This window comes from Alnus glutinosa, chromosome 1 (genome assembly GCF_958979055.1).
Source record: "Alnus glutinosa chromosome 1, dhAlnGlut1.1, whole genome shotgun sequence".
Lineage (NCBI taxonomy): Eukaryota > Viridiplantae > Streptophyta > Magnoliopsida > Fagales > Betulaceae > Alnus > Alnus glutinosa.
The window spans coordinates 42,902,348-42,921,560 of NC_084886.1; the positions used below are offsets into that span (position 1 = coordinate 42,902,348).

The 19,213-nt window shown below is 36.2% G+C and overlaps 3 protein-coding genes across 4 annotated transcripts; all 3 read right to left on the reverse strand.

The window, feature by feature from the left end:
• Positions 1-2,701: 2,701 nt before the first annotated feature.
• Positions 2,702-4,639, reverse strand: LOC133874663 (late embryogenesis abundant protein D-34-like). Its single transcript, XM_062315774.1, has 3 exons — positions 4,184-4,639; positions 3,083-3,373; positions 2,702-2,985 (listed from the first exon to the last, which is right to left on the reverse strand). Exons 1-3 carry the CDS (start codon positions 4,508-4,510, stop codon positions 2,821-2,823), a joined length of 783 nt encoding a protein of 260 aa, XP_062171758.1. The 5' UTR covers positions 4,511-4,639; the 3' UTR covers positions 2,702-2,820.
• Positions 4,640-6,037: 1,398 nt separating this feature from the next.
• Positions 6,038-16,045, reverse strand: LOC133850976 (glyoxylase I 4). Of its 2 annotated transcripts, XM_062293912.1 has the most exons (5): positions 15,884-16,045; positions 15,572-15,802; positions 14,567-14,642; positions 14,358-14,430; positions 6,038-6,154 (listed from the first exon to the last, which is right to left on the reverse strand). In XM_062293912.1, exons 1-4 carry the CDS (start codon positions 15,971-15,973, stop codon positions 14,396-14,398), a joined length of 432 nt encoding a protein of 143 aa, XP_062149896.1. In that variant the 5' UTR covers positions 15,974-16,045; the 3' UTR covers positions 6,038-6,154; positions 14,358-14,395. The 2 variants fall into 2 exon arrangements, with proteins under 2 accessions (XP_062149896.1, XP_062146115.1); XM_062290131.1 differs by lacking the exon at positions 6,038-6,154 and having other exon boundaries at positions 14,161-14,430; positions 15,884-16,044.
• A 515-nt stretch (positions 16,046-16,560) lies between these two features.
• LOC133859121 (pentatricopeptide repeat-containing protein At4g14850) lies at positions 16,561-19,213 on the reverse strand. Its single transcript, XM_062294789.1, has 2 exons — positions 17,503-19,213; positions 16,561-17,163 (listed from the first exon to the last, which is right to left on the reverse strand). Exons 1-2 carry the CDS (start codon positions 19,089-19,091, stop codon positions 16,698-16,700), a joined length of 2,055 nt encoding a protein of 684 aa, XP_062150773.1. The 5' UTR covers positions 19,092-19,213; the 3' UTR covers positions 16,561-16,697.

The window sequence follows — 19,213 nt, forward strand, 5'->3', positions numbered from 1 at the left end:
ATGCTGGGAACTTTTGGTTATGAACTTTTTTAATATGTTTATGGATTTTTGGTTATGAACTTTTTAAATATATTTATGGACTTTTGGGTATAAACTTTTTTAATATGTTTATGGACTTTTGGGTTTGAACTTTTTTAATATGTTTATGGACTTTTGGTTATGAACTTTTTTAATATGTTTATGGACTTTTATTTATGAACTTTTTTAATATGTTTATGGACTTTTGGGTTTGAAGTTTGAACTTTTTTAATATGTAATATGTTTATGAGAATTAATGCATTCTAGTGGATTGCATCTTTTCTCTCTGTACACATTCAGGGGTGGTTCAATTCATTTATTTTATATCAGTAATATAATGCATATTGCATTGTTCTTTTTCCCTCTTCAATGACATTATGAGATTTCTGTAAATCAGATAAGTTAGATAACAATCTTGATTCTGGGCATTACTACTAAGTTTTTGGCTAAGAAAACATCAAGGATAATAAGACTTTATTACTCTATTGGCTACTGATCTAGTTAGACAATTACAAGGGTTCGGTTGAAATTATTTACAGCATTTAGTTTCAAAAAATTGGGCAATTTTTTTTTTTTTAATATATAACCCGGACCGGATACCCGGTTTTACCCAGGTACCCGGGTAAAACCGGGTACCTGGACACCCCGGATACCCGGGTCCGGGCCCGGGTGTTTAAAGCCTAAAACCCGGGGACCCGGAGCCGGTTCCCGGGTTTCACCCAATACCCGAAAACCCGCTCCGGATTTACACCCCTAGCACTAACCAAAAGACAGGTCGCGCGCTCCGAAAGTGTTACTAAAATGATCAAATAATTATATTCGTAGTTGTTGACCAATGAAAGGCGGCCTAATTGCCTTTCAATGTTTTTTTTTTTTTTTTTTTTTTTTTTTTTTGTTGAAAAAAAAAAAAAAATAGTTCAAACTTTTCAAATAATTTTTTATTTTATTAAAAATATTTTTGTCATCGAAGAGCCTTAACAATTTTTTTAGAAGTAATGTCATCTCTTCGATATAATATTTCTTAGAGAAATGATTATTGTACAACTCCAACAACTTTTTTTCAAACTAACTATTTGATTTGTTTTCTTACATATGAATCATACACATTCAATGGTTATTTTTTAAAAAATAAAATAAAATTGTTAGAGTTGTATAAGAATTGTACGAAAGTTGTAAACGTATCATATTTCTATTTCTTATGTCATTTTTTTTTTAAAGAACATATAAAAGAATTTGAGACACAGAAAATAATAACTCTTTTTTTAAAAAAAAAAAAAAGAAAAAAGAAAAAAAGAAAAAGAGAGAGAGAAATAAATCATATTTGATAGAACAAATCATAAATAGTTTATACTATTTTTCTTTAATTTGCACCATACCAATTCAAAATTTAATTAACTATATTGGAGAAATTATTATTCCCTAAAGCCCGAGCAAGCCCATGACCGAACTAGTGGGCCCATTCAGTCTAATTGACCCGAAGAGACCCAGGAAGACCTGGTCGGTTATGGGGTATAGAATATTCTATGAATTGAATTTTATGAATATAGTCGATCGGTCACCAGAGCTGGGGATAAGCACTGCTGAATAGTCCTGGAATAATGATTGAATACTACCCAAAGATACAATTTTTCACCACTTTGTCTATGTGGCAAAGTGGTCCCCCACTACTTTTTGAATTTTTTTTTTTTTTTTTTTTAAATAAATTAAAGTATGAGACCACCTTGCCACATAGGCAAGATGGTAAAAAGTTGTATCTTTAGGTGGTATTCAATCATTACTCATAGTCCTGGGTTGTCATTGTCTCGAGAATGCGAGAAGAACATATGGATGAGAAATGATTCCTACACTCATTTCTCACAACAGCCCCCCAACAAGCTGACATGGCTGGTAATATTTTATTATTTTTTTTGTTTTCTTTTCTTTTCTTTTTGTAAAAAAATAATAAAATATTGCCAGCCACATCAGCTTGTTGTGGGGCTGTTGTGAGAAATGAGTGTAGGGATCATTTCTCTATATGGAATGTCCATATCTAGATGCTCTTAGGAACTGCTTTCTCGAGATCACTACGAAGTGATATGGATAAAACATGCTGAAATATTTATCCTGATATTGCAGTCAAAATTCATGGGATAAAGTTTGATCCATAATCCCTAGAAAGACGCAGAAAGACTTTATCCTGAATTTTCCAATATAATCCTTATCCCACTAAATGTGGGATAAGATACCTGTTTGAACTCAGTTGAACAATAGTCCTATTCGAACTGGACTCTTCAGAAGATAAGTCTAGTCCCACGCAAATTAGGGATTAAATTACTAATTGAATTATATTAGGACTACATGCCTATAAATAAGTCACTACCCCATGTATCAAAACTCTCTGATCTCTCTAATATTCACGTGCTCTTAATACTCTTTGAAATTGTCTATTAGAATGTATTTAATTTTTGAATAATTTAAAACATGCATTTATTAATGAAAAATTTTGGTCGATCGAGTGCAGGCCCAACCACACTAATAATTAAATGGATAATTCGCAGGTTAATTTAACAATTGATGAAACCTAATCGGTCGGTGAGTAGCTCGATCAGTACCATTAATCATGCTTCGATGCAGTGTTGGAACATATAATTTGATAAGAGGCACATCAGATTGACCATACTTATAAGATATGTAACACTGATGCTGTCAAAGAAACGCTAGCTAATTAAAGAAAGAAACACGCATACATTAATTAATGAACACCATAATTAGAAGGCCATACAAATTAATTAATATATATAAACTGGGGCCTAACTTTCAACCTCAAACATTTACGCTCTCATTGAGCCTAGCAGCTGCCGCCACTGACGCCGCCACTCCCCCCGGTTGAGTCACCGGATTCGGATTGTTCCTTAGCTCCGCACTCACCACTCCTTCAGCATCCTCCCGAGTCACTGCCTTGTCCACAGGCAACTTTGAGGTTGCACCCTGCCATATCCACTCACAAATTAACTCAGCAATTAACCCTTCAACGACGCTATATACGTATAAAGCAAATGTATAGATATCTTAATTATAGGTTTACCGTCAAAACATCGCGCAGCTTTATCTTATCTTCGTCTCGATCTACTCGGGCATTGTACGTCGCTGCAGACTGAGCCGTGGCGGCGAGCCCACCTGGGGTTATAACATTAGTACCCGTTGCGCTCACCTCCGCAGCTTCAATCGCGGACGCGTCACTCTGATCCACCGCCTTGTTTCCTGCTGACTGTGCACTGGCTTCCAGTGCTTCCCCTATAGTAATTGTACTCTGTTCGATTACCTCAACTGCCACTTGTTCCACTGGTGCTGATTGCACATAGTACTTCCCAACAACCTACCCAAAAGAATACATAAATATACACACACAAACGTAAACATATCGAGAGGTTGAACTTCAATACATACTTTCTAACTGGCCGTCATAAAAAATGCCTCTCTCAAGTTTTTGGGTAAAATTTTTGAGTAAAACGAATTTAGAAAAATTGTATTTTACCCCTAAGTTTATTTGATTTGAATTTTATTTTTGAATTTTTAATTTCAAAAATTTGGTCCTTAGATTTTGCCTATATTTTAAATAGGTCACTCCATATTTTTTAGTTGAAATGAATAGTTTCATATGTCATGTTAACATATCTTGCATTCGTTTACCTTAAAGTAATTGTAGTTTAATTAAATAAAGATAGCTATAATTATATAAGTTAGAATCTTAGAATTATTTGTAAGACTATAGTGTTAGAAGTCATTTAGTAGTAATGGATGATGTGATGCTTAGTAATATAAAAACAAAAACCATCTTTATCACCTTAATCTTCTATATTTATAAATTTAAAGAAAAAATTATTAACTTTGAGTCTAAAATAGACTCTTACGTGTTAAATGAGGCGCACATAAAACAGATTAACTTTGACGGTTAAATGGACAAATTTAAAACTTGAATAAAAGCTAAAAAGCCTTATCCTTAAAATAGAAGACTCAAAAGACTAAATTCAAATATTCAAATCAAATGACTTAAAGAGTTTCCCAAAAGAATTTGATCCTTTTTTAATTTTTTTTCGTGGGCGTTTAAGAGTTTTCTAAATAATTAGTAGATTAGTGATTTCGAAATCAAGACCATCTATGCATGTAACAAAACTAAAAAATTTACTTGTCCAGCAACTGATTCGGTGATTTTGCGTCTTCCAGGGACATCGATCTCTGTAACATTGACGCCTTGGTCTCCGGCGACGTCACTGAAGTCGAGGTGACCGACAAGACCGGCTCTCTCGTTTCGAGTAGCCGCGGATTGCATGACGGCAGCCGGTCCGCCCTTCTGGGTCTGTCCCAGCGCCATGCTCTCGGCAGTCTGCATCATGGCGGCGTCCTGTGGTGTAATGGGGTTGGACGCGAGGTCGCCCGAGACGTTGAAAACGTCGCCGTATTTGATGGGTTCTTCCTTCTCATCTAGAGGCCTCCCTTCCTGTTCCTTGCTCATCTTGGATCTTCAAAAACTTGGAGATCGAGGTCTGCAAGTTGGTGGGATCTTGAAGAAAGATTAATAGATATATGTAGAGATCGAGAGGTACAGATTATGGAAGTTTGGAAGGGAATTGAAGCGTGGCATTTTGGACACGTGGCAATTGAACGAGTGCGACACAGTTGGAGAGTATGGCGGTACAAATGCCAGCTGGATAGCTATGGTGGGACGGATTAAGCCTACTCTTGCATTTACACGTGGCAACTTCTTACCTCTCGCATTCATCGATTTTTTTTATTATTATTTAAAAATGGATAGTAATTTAACTGAATTACCTCAATTTATAATTAATATAATTTTGCGTTCTCTAGTAATAAATACAAAAGCAATGATAAAATACAACTATTGTCTTAATATTAATACAAACCATAGTGTAATAAATATTACATATTCAAAACAACACTTAAAAGTCTCATTCAAAAATATTAAAATCAACATAATAATCTTAATAGTTCTGATCTTCTTCTCATCCTGCATAAACACATATGTAATTGTGGTTATTACCACAATCTCATACTGTAATCAAGTGAATTAACTGTTTTCAATAATATAATGAAATACTGATCTATTTAAAAGTGCACTATGCAACAATATGATGACAGTTATATCTACATAAATATGCACAATCTTATTTATTCATCTAATTAACACTTCTCTTATTTGGAGTCGTACATGCGGTTATTATGTTATTTTGAGTAATACCTCAATTACTAGAGTCATACCTCTATTTACCGATAAGTTTATTTATTGGAGCCAGACCTCCATTATTGATAAGTTCATTTACTGTTGATAAATTCATTTACTAGAGCCATACCGATGTTACTGGTGAGTTCATTAATCACCATAGTAATATGTGCAAAGTTCCAAACAAAGCATGTTCCAAACAACTCGCATACAATTAAATAAAGCAGAAATCACAACATTATAGAAAACCAACAACGTATTATTTTCAGTGAGTAGAATACTCACAATTCTATCCTGCTTCAGACAATAGTCACACAAGTACTCACTACAATACAATTTTGTCCATGTGATAATGTGTTAGTACAAAATTGCTAAGAATCTATTTTATTACTTTTATCGCTTTCGACTTCTAAACACTTAACCCAATTGTTAATGTCGCTTAGATATTATAACAACATATAAAATTAGTCAATTATAATACCACATATTTCATGTGGCCATTGTTATGACATTTATTAACTAACGTCCGAAATACCTTTTAAGTGAAATAAACATCGTAACAACATTAGTATTAAAAAGCTTATATATTTTCATATCAAATAAATACAATAAATCCATTAATATAAATAATGAGTTTTATATTTTAAAATAACTGAATAGCACAATGATATAAACATAAACTATCCTAATTTTATCCTTTATAAATTTGGGTAGAATAACGGCATTAGTGTAACTAATACTTAAAAATACTTTTAAACTTTTGGGCAGCGTACGCACTTAAAAGTTTGAAATACCCTTTTTCTTCTTCTTTTTGATATGTCCACACAATAAGGGGGATGAAAGATTCGAATTAGTGACCTCCACTTCATAAGGCATGGTTTCCAGTCGATTGAGCCACCCATTGAAAACTGAAATACCCTGTTTAAAACACAACTTATAACATTAGATTCTTTAAAATAATAAAAACAATAAAATCACGAAACATTAAAACAAAGCTAATAACTTAGAAATTACATAAAATAAATTAAAGCTTATTTAAAAACTTATTAAATATTTTAAAATGGTATTTTAAGATATTAAAGAGACTAAATTCGGATTTCTTCTTCTTTCCTTTTATCCATTCCCTTTATTTTTTTTTTTTCCTTTTATCCATTTTTTAGAGACTTCTATTGTTTGTTAATTTTCTTTTCTTTTTGTACCCACCGAACCCACACACAAAGACTTGGTTCTCTTTTCTTTTAATCTTGTCTTTTCCTTTTCTAGAGAGTGCTCTTTTGTCCTTTTCTTTTTTTTCTTTTTTTATCTTTTTGTACACATAGAGAGAGAGATTAGATCGAGAGACATGTGAACCTTCTAAACTCTCCTCTTTTTCGTTTCTTTATTTATTTTTTTTTTCTACTTTTTCCTTTACTTTAGTAGCTAGTTGACCGAAAAAGAGACAAGTGGGTTCAGTTATTTTCTTTTTCTCTAAGATCCGAAACACTCTAGATAAAAAGGGGGAGAGGCTTACCTAAAAGAGAAATTCTGGAGACTTCTTTATCTTCTTTTTGTTTTCGTTCTTTTTTGCTGGCCGTGAGACTATAGGGAAAGAGAGGGCAGCTTTTCATTTTCTTTTTCTGTGGGAATCCAATACAGAGAGGGGAAGAAGACAGAGTTTGGTTTTGATTCTATTTTCCTGTATTAGGTTGTTGGCTGTGTGTGGGTTTTGTAGCACTCCGGTCTCATATTGGGAAGAGATGAACAGCTCACATAAAATGAGTGGTTTATAAAGATACTCATGGTTGTTAAGTCCCACACTGCCTAATTATTAGGTGAAACTAAGCTTTACAAATGATTATAGGAAAGCTCCATATTGACTAGTTATTTTTGGGTAATAGAGCAGATGTGACTAGCGTTTTTCTCCGAGTTGTTACAAATGGTATCAAAGTCACCTAGTAACACTAGGTTATGTGGTACTGGAGTATCGCATGACGTGGCCGTGACGAGGATGTCAGTGATTTAAGTGAGGTAGTTAATAACACCCCGATCCTTTATTGAGAAGAGATGAATAACTCCTACAGAATGAGCGGTTTATAAAGATACTCATGGGTGTTAAGTTCTACATTACCTAATTATTAGGCGAAACTGAAATTTATTAAAGATTCTAGGAAAGCATCAAATTGATTAGTCATTTTGGGTGGCGCAAATGTGGCTAGCGCTTTTCCTTTGGCCATTACAAATGGTATCAAAGCCCTTATAAAGCCCAGTATCACTTAGTAACTAAGCAATGTGTGACTTAGCATTCATGAGTATTTTTATAAACCACTCACTTAATGTGAGCTATTCATCTCTTCTTAATATGGGACTGGGGTGTTATAAACTCCCCCCTTAAACCCCTGACGTTCTCGTCAAGGCCACGTCATGCAGTACTCCTGTACCACATGACCTGGCGTTATTAGGTGGCTTTAATACCATTTGTAACAACCAAAGAAAAGCGTTAACCACATCTACGCTATCAACCCAAAAAGACTAGTCAATTTTGAGCTTTTCTAGAATCCCTAATAAAGCCCAGCTTCACGTAGTAACTAGGCAATGTGAGACTTAGCACCCATGAATATCTTTATAAACCACTCACTCTATATAAGCTATTTATCTCTTTCCAATAAGAAACTGGGGTGTTAAAGGTTTTACTAAGAAGAGTTTCTTGTTCTTCTTTTCTTTGCTGAAGTGAAAAAAAAAAAAAAAAAAAAAAAAAAAGAAGAAGAAAAGAAAAGAAAAGAAAAGAAAGAAAAGAATAAAGGGAATGGATAAAAAGAAAGGAAGAAGAAATTGGAACTTAGTCCCTTTATTGCATGTTTGGATGCAAATAGAATTTCTATTTGCAGCAGTGTTCGGGTTTTTCAAAAACAAATCAGATTTTATTTAACTTTTTCTAATTTTATCTCATAAAGTCAAACTATCCAAACATATGTTTCAACTTTATTTGCTTAAGAATTCGCGCACTAAATTATAGTTGAATTCAGATTTCAAAAAATCAAACACCCAAACATACCATTAATATATCGATATTTGGTAAGTTTCTAAATACGATTGTGATTTATTTTATGTAATTAGCTTTGTTTTAATGTTTTGTGATTTTATAGTTTTTATTATTTTAAGTTTTAAATGTTACCTAATGTTTTAAGTTATATTTTGAATAATAAATCACGTCGTTGTGATGCATGAGTAAAAAACAAACGTTTTATAAAAATATTGTTATGCAACCCAAAATTTCAAAAAGTATTTTTAGGCATGAGTGTTATTCCACCCAAATTTTATAAGATTAAAATAATGATTATTTATATTTATGCCGTCGAGCTATTCAGTTATTTTAAAATGTAAAACCCATTATTTACATTAATGGAGTTATTATATTTATTTGATAAAAAAATGAATATAAGCTTTTAATACTAATGTCGTGATAATGCCTGTTTTAATTTAAAAGGTATTTTTGACGTTTAAGTAATAAACACCGTAATAATGCCCACATGAAATATGTGACTAATTTTATATGCCGTCGTAACGTCAAAATGACATTGAGAAATTATGCTAAGTTATTTAAATAGTCAAAGCGATAATAGGAAATTATATTAAGGTTTAAAAGTCATAAATGGGAATAGTGTTAAGATGAATTTTTAGTGAATATCACACTAATTCATTATCACTTGTACTAAATTATATTGCAGTGAACATTTGTATGTGAATGCTTTCTGAAGCAGGGAAGAATTATGAGTATTGTACTCACTGAGGATGATACATGGTTGACTTTCTATAATGTTATGATATCTGTTTTATTTAATTGTATGTGAGTTGTTTGGGGCATGTTGTTTGGAACTTTGCACATATTACTGTGGTGATTAATGAACTTATCAATAATGGAGGTATGGCTCCAATAAATGAATTTATCAATAATGGAGGTACGGCTCCAATAAATTAACTTATCAGTAATGGAGGTATAGCTCCAGTAATTGAGGTATGGCTCAAGATAACATGATAACTGGAGGTACGACTCCAAACAAGAGAAGTGCTAATTAGATGAATAAACAAGATTGTGCATATGTATATATGACTATCATCATATTGTTGCATAGTGTACTTTTATATAGAACAATATTTCATTATATTATTGAATGCATTTGACTCACTTGTTTATAGTATGAAATTGTGATGATAATCACAATCACATGCATGTTTATGCAGGACGGAAGAAAGGACAGGACTGTTAGGATTAATATGCTGAATTTAATATTTGTGAATTGTGAATGAAACTTTTAAGTGTTGTTTTAATATGTAATATTTATTACACTATGGTTTGTATTAGTATTTAAGACAATAGTTGTATATTATCAATGCCGCATGTGACACATATGTTAAATGCTTTATGTGTATTTATTATGTCGGAACACGTGGTTCATATTTTTATATATTGAAGTATTTTCGGTTAGATCTATTGTGTTATGTACCCAAGTTGTTGAGAAAAAAATAATATATTTCGCTACCAAATCTCAACTCTAATGATGTCTTAATCTATCGCTTAGATAAATATTGTCTTATACATATTTAATAAATTTTGCGAAGGAAACACAATCATTTTGTCATACAATACTAAGCTGAGTCTCGGTTAAATCGATGACCGCAAAAATACTTTCACCCGCTCACCCTATTGTACCGAAAAAGTCGGTTAATATGAATAAATTTTGATTATTTCGATTAAGGTTAAATATCGATCGGTTAAGTCAATCATGGACTTTTTATATTGAGCCAAGCCTATTTTAATGGGCCAAAATAGGTTATTTTTGGGCTTAGATTGTTTCTTTTTGGCTAAACAAATGTTTATTGGACATGTTTTTGGGCTAAACAAGTTATGCACGAAATAAAAATTCTACTGCCGACCAAACCGATGTCGAAAAAAAAAATTATTTTATTTTATTCTGACTATGATTGTCGGAAATTGGCAGGTGAGAAGGTAGGCGACAATCAAATATTTTTGTCTACCCCTGTACAATACTACACGGATAATCAGATATAACGTGCAATATTATTGTCTTCTAATTATATAATAAATTTTGCAAAAAGGGAACACATAATTTATCATACAACTCTGACACAATATAGTGTGCAAAATATTGCAATTTTTTTATAAAGCACCAAAAACTCTTCTAACTTTTCAACGTGAGACAAAATGAAATACATAAATGAAAGAAAAACCGCACATGTGTCACCCAAAAGCGAATTTAAACTTAGTAAAAGACAATTCTTAATTTTAAAGAACCAAATGCTCTTATAACTTTTCAACGAAATCAACCGGAGAGGATCCAGTTAGTTATAAGTAAGGGTATTTTGATAATTTCACAAAATATCCTTGTGTATAACTAAATGGCTCCTCTCCAGTTGAACCCAAGTGGAGAGGATCCAGGTCCCTTTTCAAGGCGGGACACAATGACATACATAAATGGAGGAAAAGAAAAAGTTTAAAGTTTAAGAAAAAGGAAGGAAAAACTTATTTTATTGAAATAATCTAACAATTTTCAATACATAGATTTCATTGTTGCAATCCCCGGAATGCAATGGGATGCATTGTGTATGAAGATGACAATGCTTGTCCCAAGCCATATGCAATTGATGAAGTAGTTGAAGAGCAAATTAGAAGTCTTATCACGTCTACATTCCCATGAATGTAATGCCTAAAAATATGACTCTTCTCATATTTAATTTACTGGTAGGCATCCTTTTAGAATTATTTATTCTCCCCAAAATGTCCTTATATACATTTTCTCCATATTATCCATATAATGTTCACGTTTTAAATATGGCATGCATACATGTTACTCTCTCTCTCTACCTCCCAGACCTAGCGTTGGCGGGTGAGAGCGCATCAAGCTAGGAGACCCATTCTCTTTGCTTCCTTTCTTGTTGTGCAGTTGGGGTTTGAATTCCGTTATTCTGGTTCTCGGGTCTCTTTGGTATCGCGCGTTGGGGCTTCAACCGGTGGCTTCTCTTTGTGGGTTCCTCTCCGATGGCGACTATGTAACTTTCTCTGGGTTGGCCGTTATGAGATTTGGGCGTGTTTTGAGATGGAGAAAAGTTTTATTGTGGAGTCGAAGATTTTTGTCTTCTCGGTTCTGGATGGGGCATCGAGGCTGAGGGTAGGGGAGAAGAGAAAAAAATTTTCCAGCGAAATCGTCATTAGTTCTCAGTGCTCAGAGTGGCTTGCATCGATGCTAGAGATTCTCTTGGGTTATCCAGAAGATCAAGAGTTCATCAAATCCTTCAGGGAAGGGTCGAAAGTCTTGACTGCTCAGAGATGTAGTAATCAAGTTGGCCGTTTCTTAGAGGCAACAACATTCAGGTTGGGTGGCTGGAAAGGGCTCATTTTGATCCCTGAGGGGCGTGGTGGGTGGAGTTGGCACAAATTCTCAAACGAGTTGAGAAAGGCCGCAGTTTTCCTCTCTGCCAAAGTGGGTTGCAGATTTGGGTCCCTGTATGTGTCGGTAAAAAATGATGGGAAGGAAGAAGAGGCAAAGTTGGGTTTGGCTCCTTACTGGAAGGGACCCTCCTTTGTGGAGGTGTTGAGGTCAGTTACGATTCCTATTGCCGGGGGTAGTCGTTCTAGGTTGAGGGCTTTGTCGATAGAGCCGTGTGTTCTTGATCTTCTCCTGTTAGTGAGGAATGCAGAGGAAGATTTGAGAACGGCGGTGGACTACTTCTCTTTGGAATCTCCTCTGCTTGAACTGTTGGACAAAAACCGGCTTATCCGTTTGCTGGGTAAGAAGCTTCTCTCACATTCGAATTTTCAAAACGTCGCATGTGGTGTAAGCTGGGCAACGGGTCCAACTTGGCTTTGGGTCGGGCTGTAAGGAATATTTTGGACCATTTTGTTAGGACTGGACTAGGTCAGAAACGTTTGGGTTTTCACTTAGCCCGAAACCTTTATCTTCTCGTCCGTCGAGATTCTTGCCGAAGATGACACCGGAGATATCTTATGGGATTCCTTTGGTTTGTCCTTCTACTGGGGGCTTGGAGGATGCTTCGTTTGATACCATAGAGGGTGTGGGTTTAGTGTTGTCGGTTTCGCTTGGGTGTCCTCTTTTGCTGGAGTCTTCATCGTCGATAGTTCTTGGGGCTATTCCGGTTCTATCTTCTTCCAGGGGAGGTACTAGCAACTCACAAATGGTCTCGGAGACTCCTAGTCGAGAGCTTTAGAAGATGACTGCTGGCTTTGTCCCCTTGCAGATCTCTTCGACTGAGATGGGCGAAAAGTTGAAGCCGGAGTGGGAGGACGGAATAGGCCTCTCCCAAATCCAAATCTACCTTTCGTTTATGACCACAATTGGGAGGAGGCTTGGAAGAAGGTTGATGAGCTTTGGGAGAGGGTGTTCGCGATGTACACGATGATTGAGGTTCAAAGAAAGAAGCACTTGGCTATCTGGGGCGAGATGATTGAGTGCCAGAAGCGTGAAAGAAAGAGGGGGCTTCGGAATATGCAAAGTTTTGTCAATTACGGAGATATTAAAGCTTCTTCTAGGTGTAGGAAAGGCAAGGCCCACATGTTGTAGGGTTGTATGCCTTGGGGGTTTTTGTGGGTTATTTCTCGAGTGCTGTTTCGGTTTTTAGGCGATTTTCTTGGTTTTTGTGGGTGCATTGCTTGCGTTATTTTGTGGGTTGTTTTTTAGATGTTCTTTTGGGTTCTAAGGTTTAATTTTTGGGGTTTATGTTGGGTTTTCGCGGGTTAACTTTGACTTCTTATGTATACTTCCAGTATACGTAGGGACATCTTATACTTTCATTTTAATAAACTTTTGCTTACTTATAAAAAAATAAAAAAAAAATGTTCACATTTTACTACTAACACAAAAAAAGACACTGCTTGTCCCTGAATTTAGTCTTATTATTTGCAATATATAGAGAGAGAAATAGAACCTAGCGACAACAAGTACTTATGTATGGTAGAACCTATCGAAAATCATTTCACCCACCTAAACGCCGAAGTCTTTGATCAAAATAATCATTTCAGGTTTACATCTACCTATTAGAAAATAGAAAATAGAAAACAAAAGAATGATACTTTTGCTTCAAATTATGTGTACAAGTATTGGTCACTTGAAAGCTATACGATTGGATAAAATGGACAACAAATAAGAAACAAATTTAACAATCGTATTTGCTGCTTACTAATGTGAAAGAGAAGCACCTCCTTATAGGACAATCTCTGCAAATAAAATATCTGATTACAAATGCCACCATTATTCGACATGGATTTTTTTCTTTTATTTTTTGGGCAACATTATTCTTTGAATAATTCCGAACCTAATCTTTTTTAAAAAGGGCGTATAGTATTTTTGTGTTTACGGGCCAAAGTTTTAACACACGAAAGTCGAAGTATATATTTTAAAAATGGCTTCAAATTTAGAGGGGTGCAACCAAATGAGATAATCTTTTAAGATTCTCAAAATATTTAAGAGATAGAAGGGCACTAACAATAGTCGCATGCAGCTGCTCATTGATTGAACCATACATATACTTGGATCCCGTCAGTTTGTATTCTATGTAAAAGAGCATGGATGGAGACTAATGCTAGAAGTATTTCCCAAATTCTTCTTGTGTCTCTCCAAAATTAATGTGGCTTTTAAAATTATTATTGGATCAAAATTCAATAATGATTTATTATAAATCTAATAGTAATTTTAAAGCTACATCAATTTCAAAAGGACACAAGTAGAACATAATTAAGAATAACTTCTAGAATTACTCATGGAATGGAACCAGCGTCCATGACTCATTTACAAGGACAAGTGCCTATCTGTCACTAACATTTTCCACACAGGATATCTTTCCAAGAAAATGCAATTTCTTGACACAATTCCATTCCCATAGCTTTACTTTCTATTCTATGGTCAGAAATCCAATGGCTAACATGCTCCATGACTGCTTCATATTACGATTATTACAGCCTTTCAACAACACATGAATCAGGTACTTGATATATATTGGCCATGCTAAGATACCAATGGATGCTTTTGAAGAAAAGCTAAGGAAATAAATAGAGACACATATCCAATATCATAATTACACAACCATTAAGGTAACTAATAATTGCGTGCACCTGAATTTTCACTGCAGCTTATTGTGGAGCCGTTATATTCATTCCTTTGGAGCCGCAACCTCCAATCCATTCCCTGCACATTTTCCAAATTTTTTTTAGTAAAAAAATTTATTCATATTTTTTTTATTTGTGATTATGTTGTATGATGGGGATCAATCAGCAGCCAATCTTCAGACAAACCCCTGAATAATGTTGTTATAAGAGCTTACCATCGGGATCAAAGAAGAAGATTTGCCTAACCTTCCCATCAGGGAGGGACCTCTCAAAAGTCTGAATTCCCTTTTCCTGCAAAGCCAACTTACCACGATCATACAATAAACAAACAAGCCATTCGGGTCTAACCGTTAATAATAGGAGTGGCAGGCATCTCCAAAACATTTGCTAAATTTTCCAGCATTTCCAGCCACTGTTCATGTTAGAATATATATTTCAAATTACGTTGGTGTATTTTTTTATAAGAATATTTCCCATTTCAGATTATTTTCAACCATATGCAAAATCCCCCCTCCCGCCCCCCCGGTCAGAAACCATCTCCTCTCTCTCAATTCTTTTGGCTTTGGCTAAAAGAGGTCAGAGTTTTTTGACAGTGAAGCAAAGGTACTCCCTTGTCCAACGCACATTTCCTAATGTCCCAAAGAACGCTCATTCAAAGAACAGATTTATACCCTATTGACACTCACCATAATAGGCCATAAACTTAGCAATAAGATTGGTGTCTCACGACACATTTTTGCTTTTAGCACCACTTGTCTCAAAAGTTAAGCTGATATAAAAATGAGTAAACTTAATCAATACTTTTTAACGTACGAAATCACCTAACACGTAGAATGTTTAATCGAAACGAGTCTAAATTAATGGAAAAAAGTTTTGAGTTCATGATTGATACTAGGTTGCATCATCACTTATATCATAAAAGGAAGCTTAAGCTAGTTAGAAAGAGTAAATTTAATCATTTAATCAATATTTTAAGGTATACACAATTTTCTTGATCAACTTTCCAACTCTCCAAACACACAATTGGTCAGGTACCTCAATCTCTCCCTTTTGTTTGCAGCATCAACATCGGTCTTAGCCATTGACAAATGCTACATAATCTTCATCCAATCCCCACGCACTTGACACTTGTAATCTTATTTTTCTTCAATTTAATCATTTAATCATATTGAACATGAATTAAATGAAAGGGGCATAAGAAGAAAGGGAGACGTGGGTACCTCGAGAGTTCGCACAAAAGAATCGAAATTGGAGACGGAGAAGCAGATATGGTGACCTCTGGGGAGATGGCTGGGGTCAGCAACGGGTGACGTGGCGCTCCAGGGACCTTCGGGAAGCTTCGTGCTGGGGTTCCTCTCGATGAGGTGGAGTTGGAAAGCTGAAGCCAGATTCAACCAGATGACCTTAAACTCCAAGAAGTTGGGGCTCTCTATCTCCTCAAACCCAAAAATCTGCACAATCCGACGAATGAAACAAAGGATTTAAAAAAACAACGGAAAAAAAAAAATGGGTTGTGAATTTCGGTGGAGGACCTCTTTGTAGAAGTTGGCGAGACGCCTGATGTCTGAGGATTCTCTGGATATGTGGTTGAGGGACACTCCTTTGACCGCTGATGCTGCCATTTTCTACTCTATTATTTGTTTCGGTGCTTCCTCCACCACCACTTGTGACTTGGCTGTGGAAATGGGAGTTTATGTAGAGGCCTTGAGAACAGATTAGCTATGGGGTCGCAGTCAAAAGAGTCGTGGCGAACCAAATTATTTAAATTTTTTAAAAAAAACGTGTTAAAATTGACATTATATATATACATATATCAGTTTTAAATTTTTATATAAAATAAATACTATCAATTTTTATTTAAAATAGACAGGATACTATTTTGCTACTAAAACCATGTCTAAAATTTAAGAGATAATATAGGGTTTGTTTTACAATGCTTTTTAGAATGTGTTTTTTTAACTTTTAAATGTTTTGTAAATGTTGTGTTTTGAATTTTTTGTTAATGCTTTTACTTTTACAATCCCGTAACGATAAATTTAATTTAATTTAATTTTTTTTTCTTTTCAACAAATTTTCATTCAAACTCAGTCCTCGAGAGACAGGTAGCAGGTAACACCTATTCAAAGTAAAGCTTACTGATGGTTTGTAAATGTAGGTGGGCTTTGAAATGCAAGTGTGATGAATCAACACTATAAAACAAAGTATCCCATAAATTAATTCCTCCAAAATTGACATCATTTCCTGCACCCCAATCATTTAACTAAAAAATGTCTTTTATAAAAAGAATTACAATATTTTTTGTCGGAAAGCTCTGTACCATGAGAAAACGTTAAGAATGTTGAGTCATCACCAATAGTCTCTACAAGAGCACTGACCATCCTTAAAGCGATGAAACCGACTGTTATCTCTCACAACAATTTCTCTACCAACAATGCCTGAGATAAACTTGATGGCACTATGGCAGTCTCCACAAATCCTAAGATTTTTTATGATCCTTATAGGTACTCCAGGAGGAAGAGTTATGAGGCCGTAGGCAAGGGCAATCTTCTCGCTGTGGTACCAAACTTCTGATGTTTTCTCTTCCTCTTCTAAATCATGGAGAGAGAAATTGGTATCGGGTACATAGCCAGCTTCCTTCATCTCCCTCCTTAGCTTAGCTAGCATTGCCTGAATCTCTGAGTTCCTCTCATGGGAAGTATCCTTTGCTTGGAAGACGTGGACTGCATTCTTTACGGAGATCCAACTGCAGCCTGCACCCTTTTTGATACCGACATCCTTCATCTCCTTTCTCACAAGAGTGGCTTCTTCCCACCTGCCAAATAGGAGGGAAAATAAGAAAGTAGGAAAAGATATACACAAACGGATTAGGCAAGGATGAGGCTTTGGTGCTGTAAAAATACTACAGCATAGGTGATGAAATTATAAAACACAAACACATTCATACAGAAGCAAAAGCATAACAATGTCTCTCTAGTTGCTAGTTCAGCCTAATTATTAGTATGATGGAATTATAAAACCAATGCATTTAGTATCTAGCGGTACAATGCCCAAGGATTTCATGGAAGTGAATTTGATGAATCAAACTTGGGGAACTTGAAAGTTTTAGCATGAAAAGGCATGATTAGCTTTGTTTTCAAAAAAATGTTATTACATGCCAGCAGCTGCAAACATATTTGAAAGCACCACATGATTGCCAGAGTCTTTTGGATCAAGTTCAAATAAGTTGTCAGCAGCAATCTTCCCCAGTTCTGGCTTCCCATACACTCTACAAGCCCCTAAAAGAGCCCCCCAAATTGATGTTGTTGGAGGAATTGGCATTCTCTTAATGAACTCGTACGCACGCTCTACCATCCCAGCTCGACCTAACAAGTCCACTACACATGCATAATGCTCTACCCCTGGTTCAATCCCATATTTCACTCTCATTGACTCAAAAATCTCCATGCCCATTTTCACTGCCCCTGCCCTGCTACAAGCCGATAATACACAAACCAAAGTCACATAATTTGGCACCACCTCATTGCTACCAAATGTCATCTCCTCCAACAATGCCAAAGCCATGTCTGCATGCCCTTGGTGCGCATACCCACCTAACATCGCATTCCAAGTGATTAAGTTCCTCTTAGGCATCTCATGAAAGGCTTGCTTCGCATCATTTATATTTCCACACTTACCATACATGTCAACTATTGCACTCCCAACAAAGATATTCCCCTCCACGCAGGCCTTTACAGCAAGAGCATGAACTGACCTGCCTAATTCAAGCCCTGAAAACGCAGCACAAGCACTCAGAACACTTGAAACAATAAAATCTGTCGGCTCAATGCCTTCTTCCCTAGCTTGCAAGAAGACCATACAAGCCTTCTCCTCCTCAGCATTTTGCACATGTCCAGTCACCATAGAGCACCAAGAAACATCGTTCCGCTGACCCATTTTATAAAAAACCATCTCAGATGAGCCAATCTCCCTACACTTCCCATAGAAATCAATAAACCCATTCGAGACTGACACATCTGCCTCAAAGCCACTTCGAATTACAAACCCATGCAATTGTCTCCCAGGCTCCAAATACGAAGCATCAGAACACGCATTAAGAAATGCACAGAACGTTATCGAATCTGGCTCCCCACCCACCCTTAGAAAATCAATAAACGCGCCAACTGCTTTTCGTGGTCGCCCATCAAGCACCGCATTGCAAATATAAGCATTCCATGTCACAATGTTTCTTTCGGGCATTTCATCAAACAGCTTCCGGGCCTCGTCTCGCAGCCCCGTTTTAGAGTACATATCAAAAGCACTACACCCCACAAAGACATCACGTATCTGACCGTCCTTAACCGCAAGCCCATGAACCTGTTTTCCCATAACGGGCATGCGAAGCGCAGCCGAGGCCTTGAACGCGCAAGGGAAGGTGAAGTCATTGGGCCGAATACACTCACGGAGCATGTCGGAGAACTGGAGGAGAGCAGAGGCAAAATGGCCGTTTTGGACAAAGCCGGCAATGAGGGCGGTCCAGGTGACGACGGTGCGGGACGGGGTGAACGAGAGGACGAGTTGGGCCGAACGGGGGAGGTCGAGTTTGGAATACATGTTGACCAGGTGGTTGAAGAGGAAGGAAGGGAGAGGGGTGGCGAGGGTCTTGATGATCTGGGCATGGGTGGCGCGTCCGAGGAGAAAGGAGCGAGTGGAGACCGCTGATTGGAGCAGGGCGGCGAGGGAGTTGGGGGTGAGGAAGGGCATGGTTGGCAACTATCGTCATGGTTGTTGGTGTTGGCAAAGTTGCTGAAGAGGCATGAAGATTGAAGAGGTACCGCACTATTAGTATTAGTCTATCACGTAAATAAGGAGCACGGGGAAGAGCT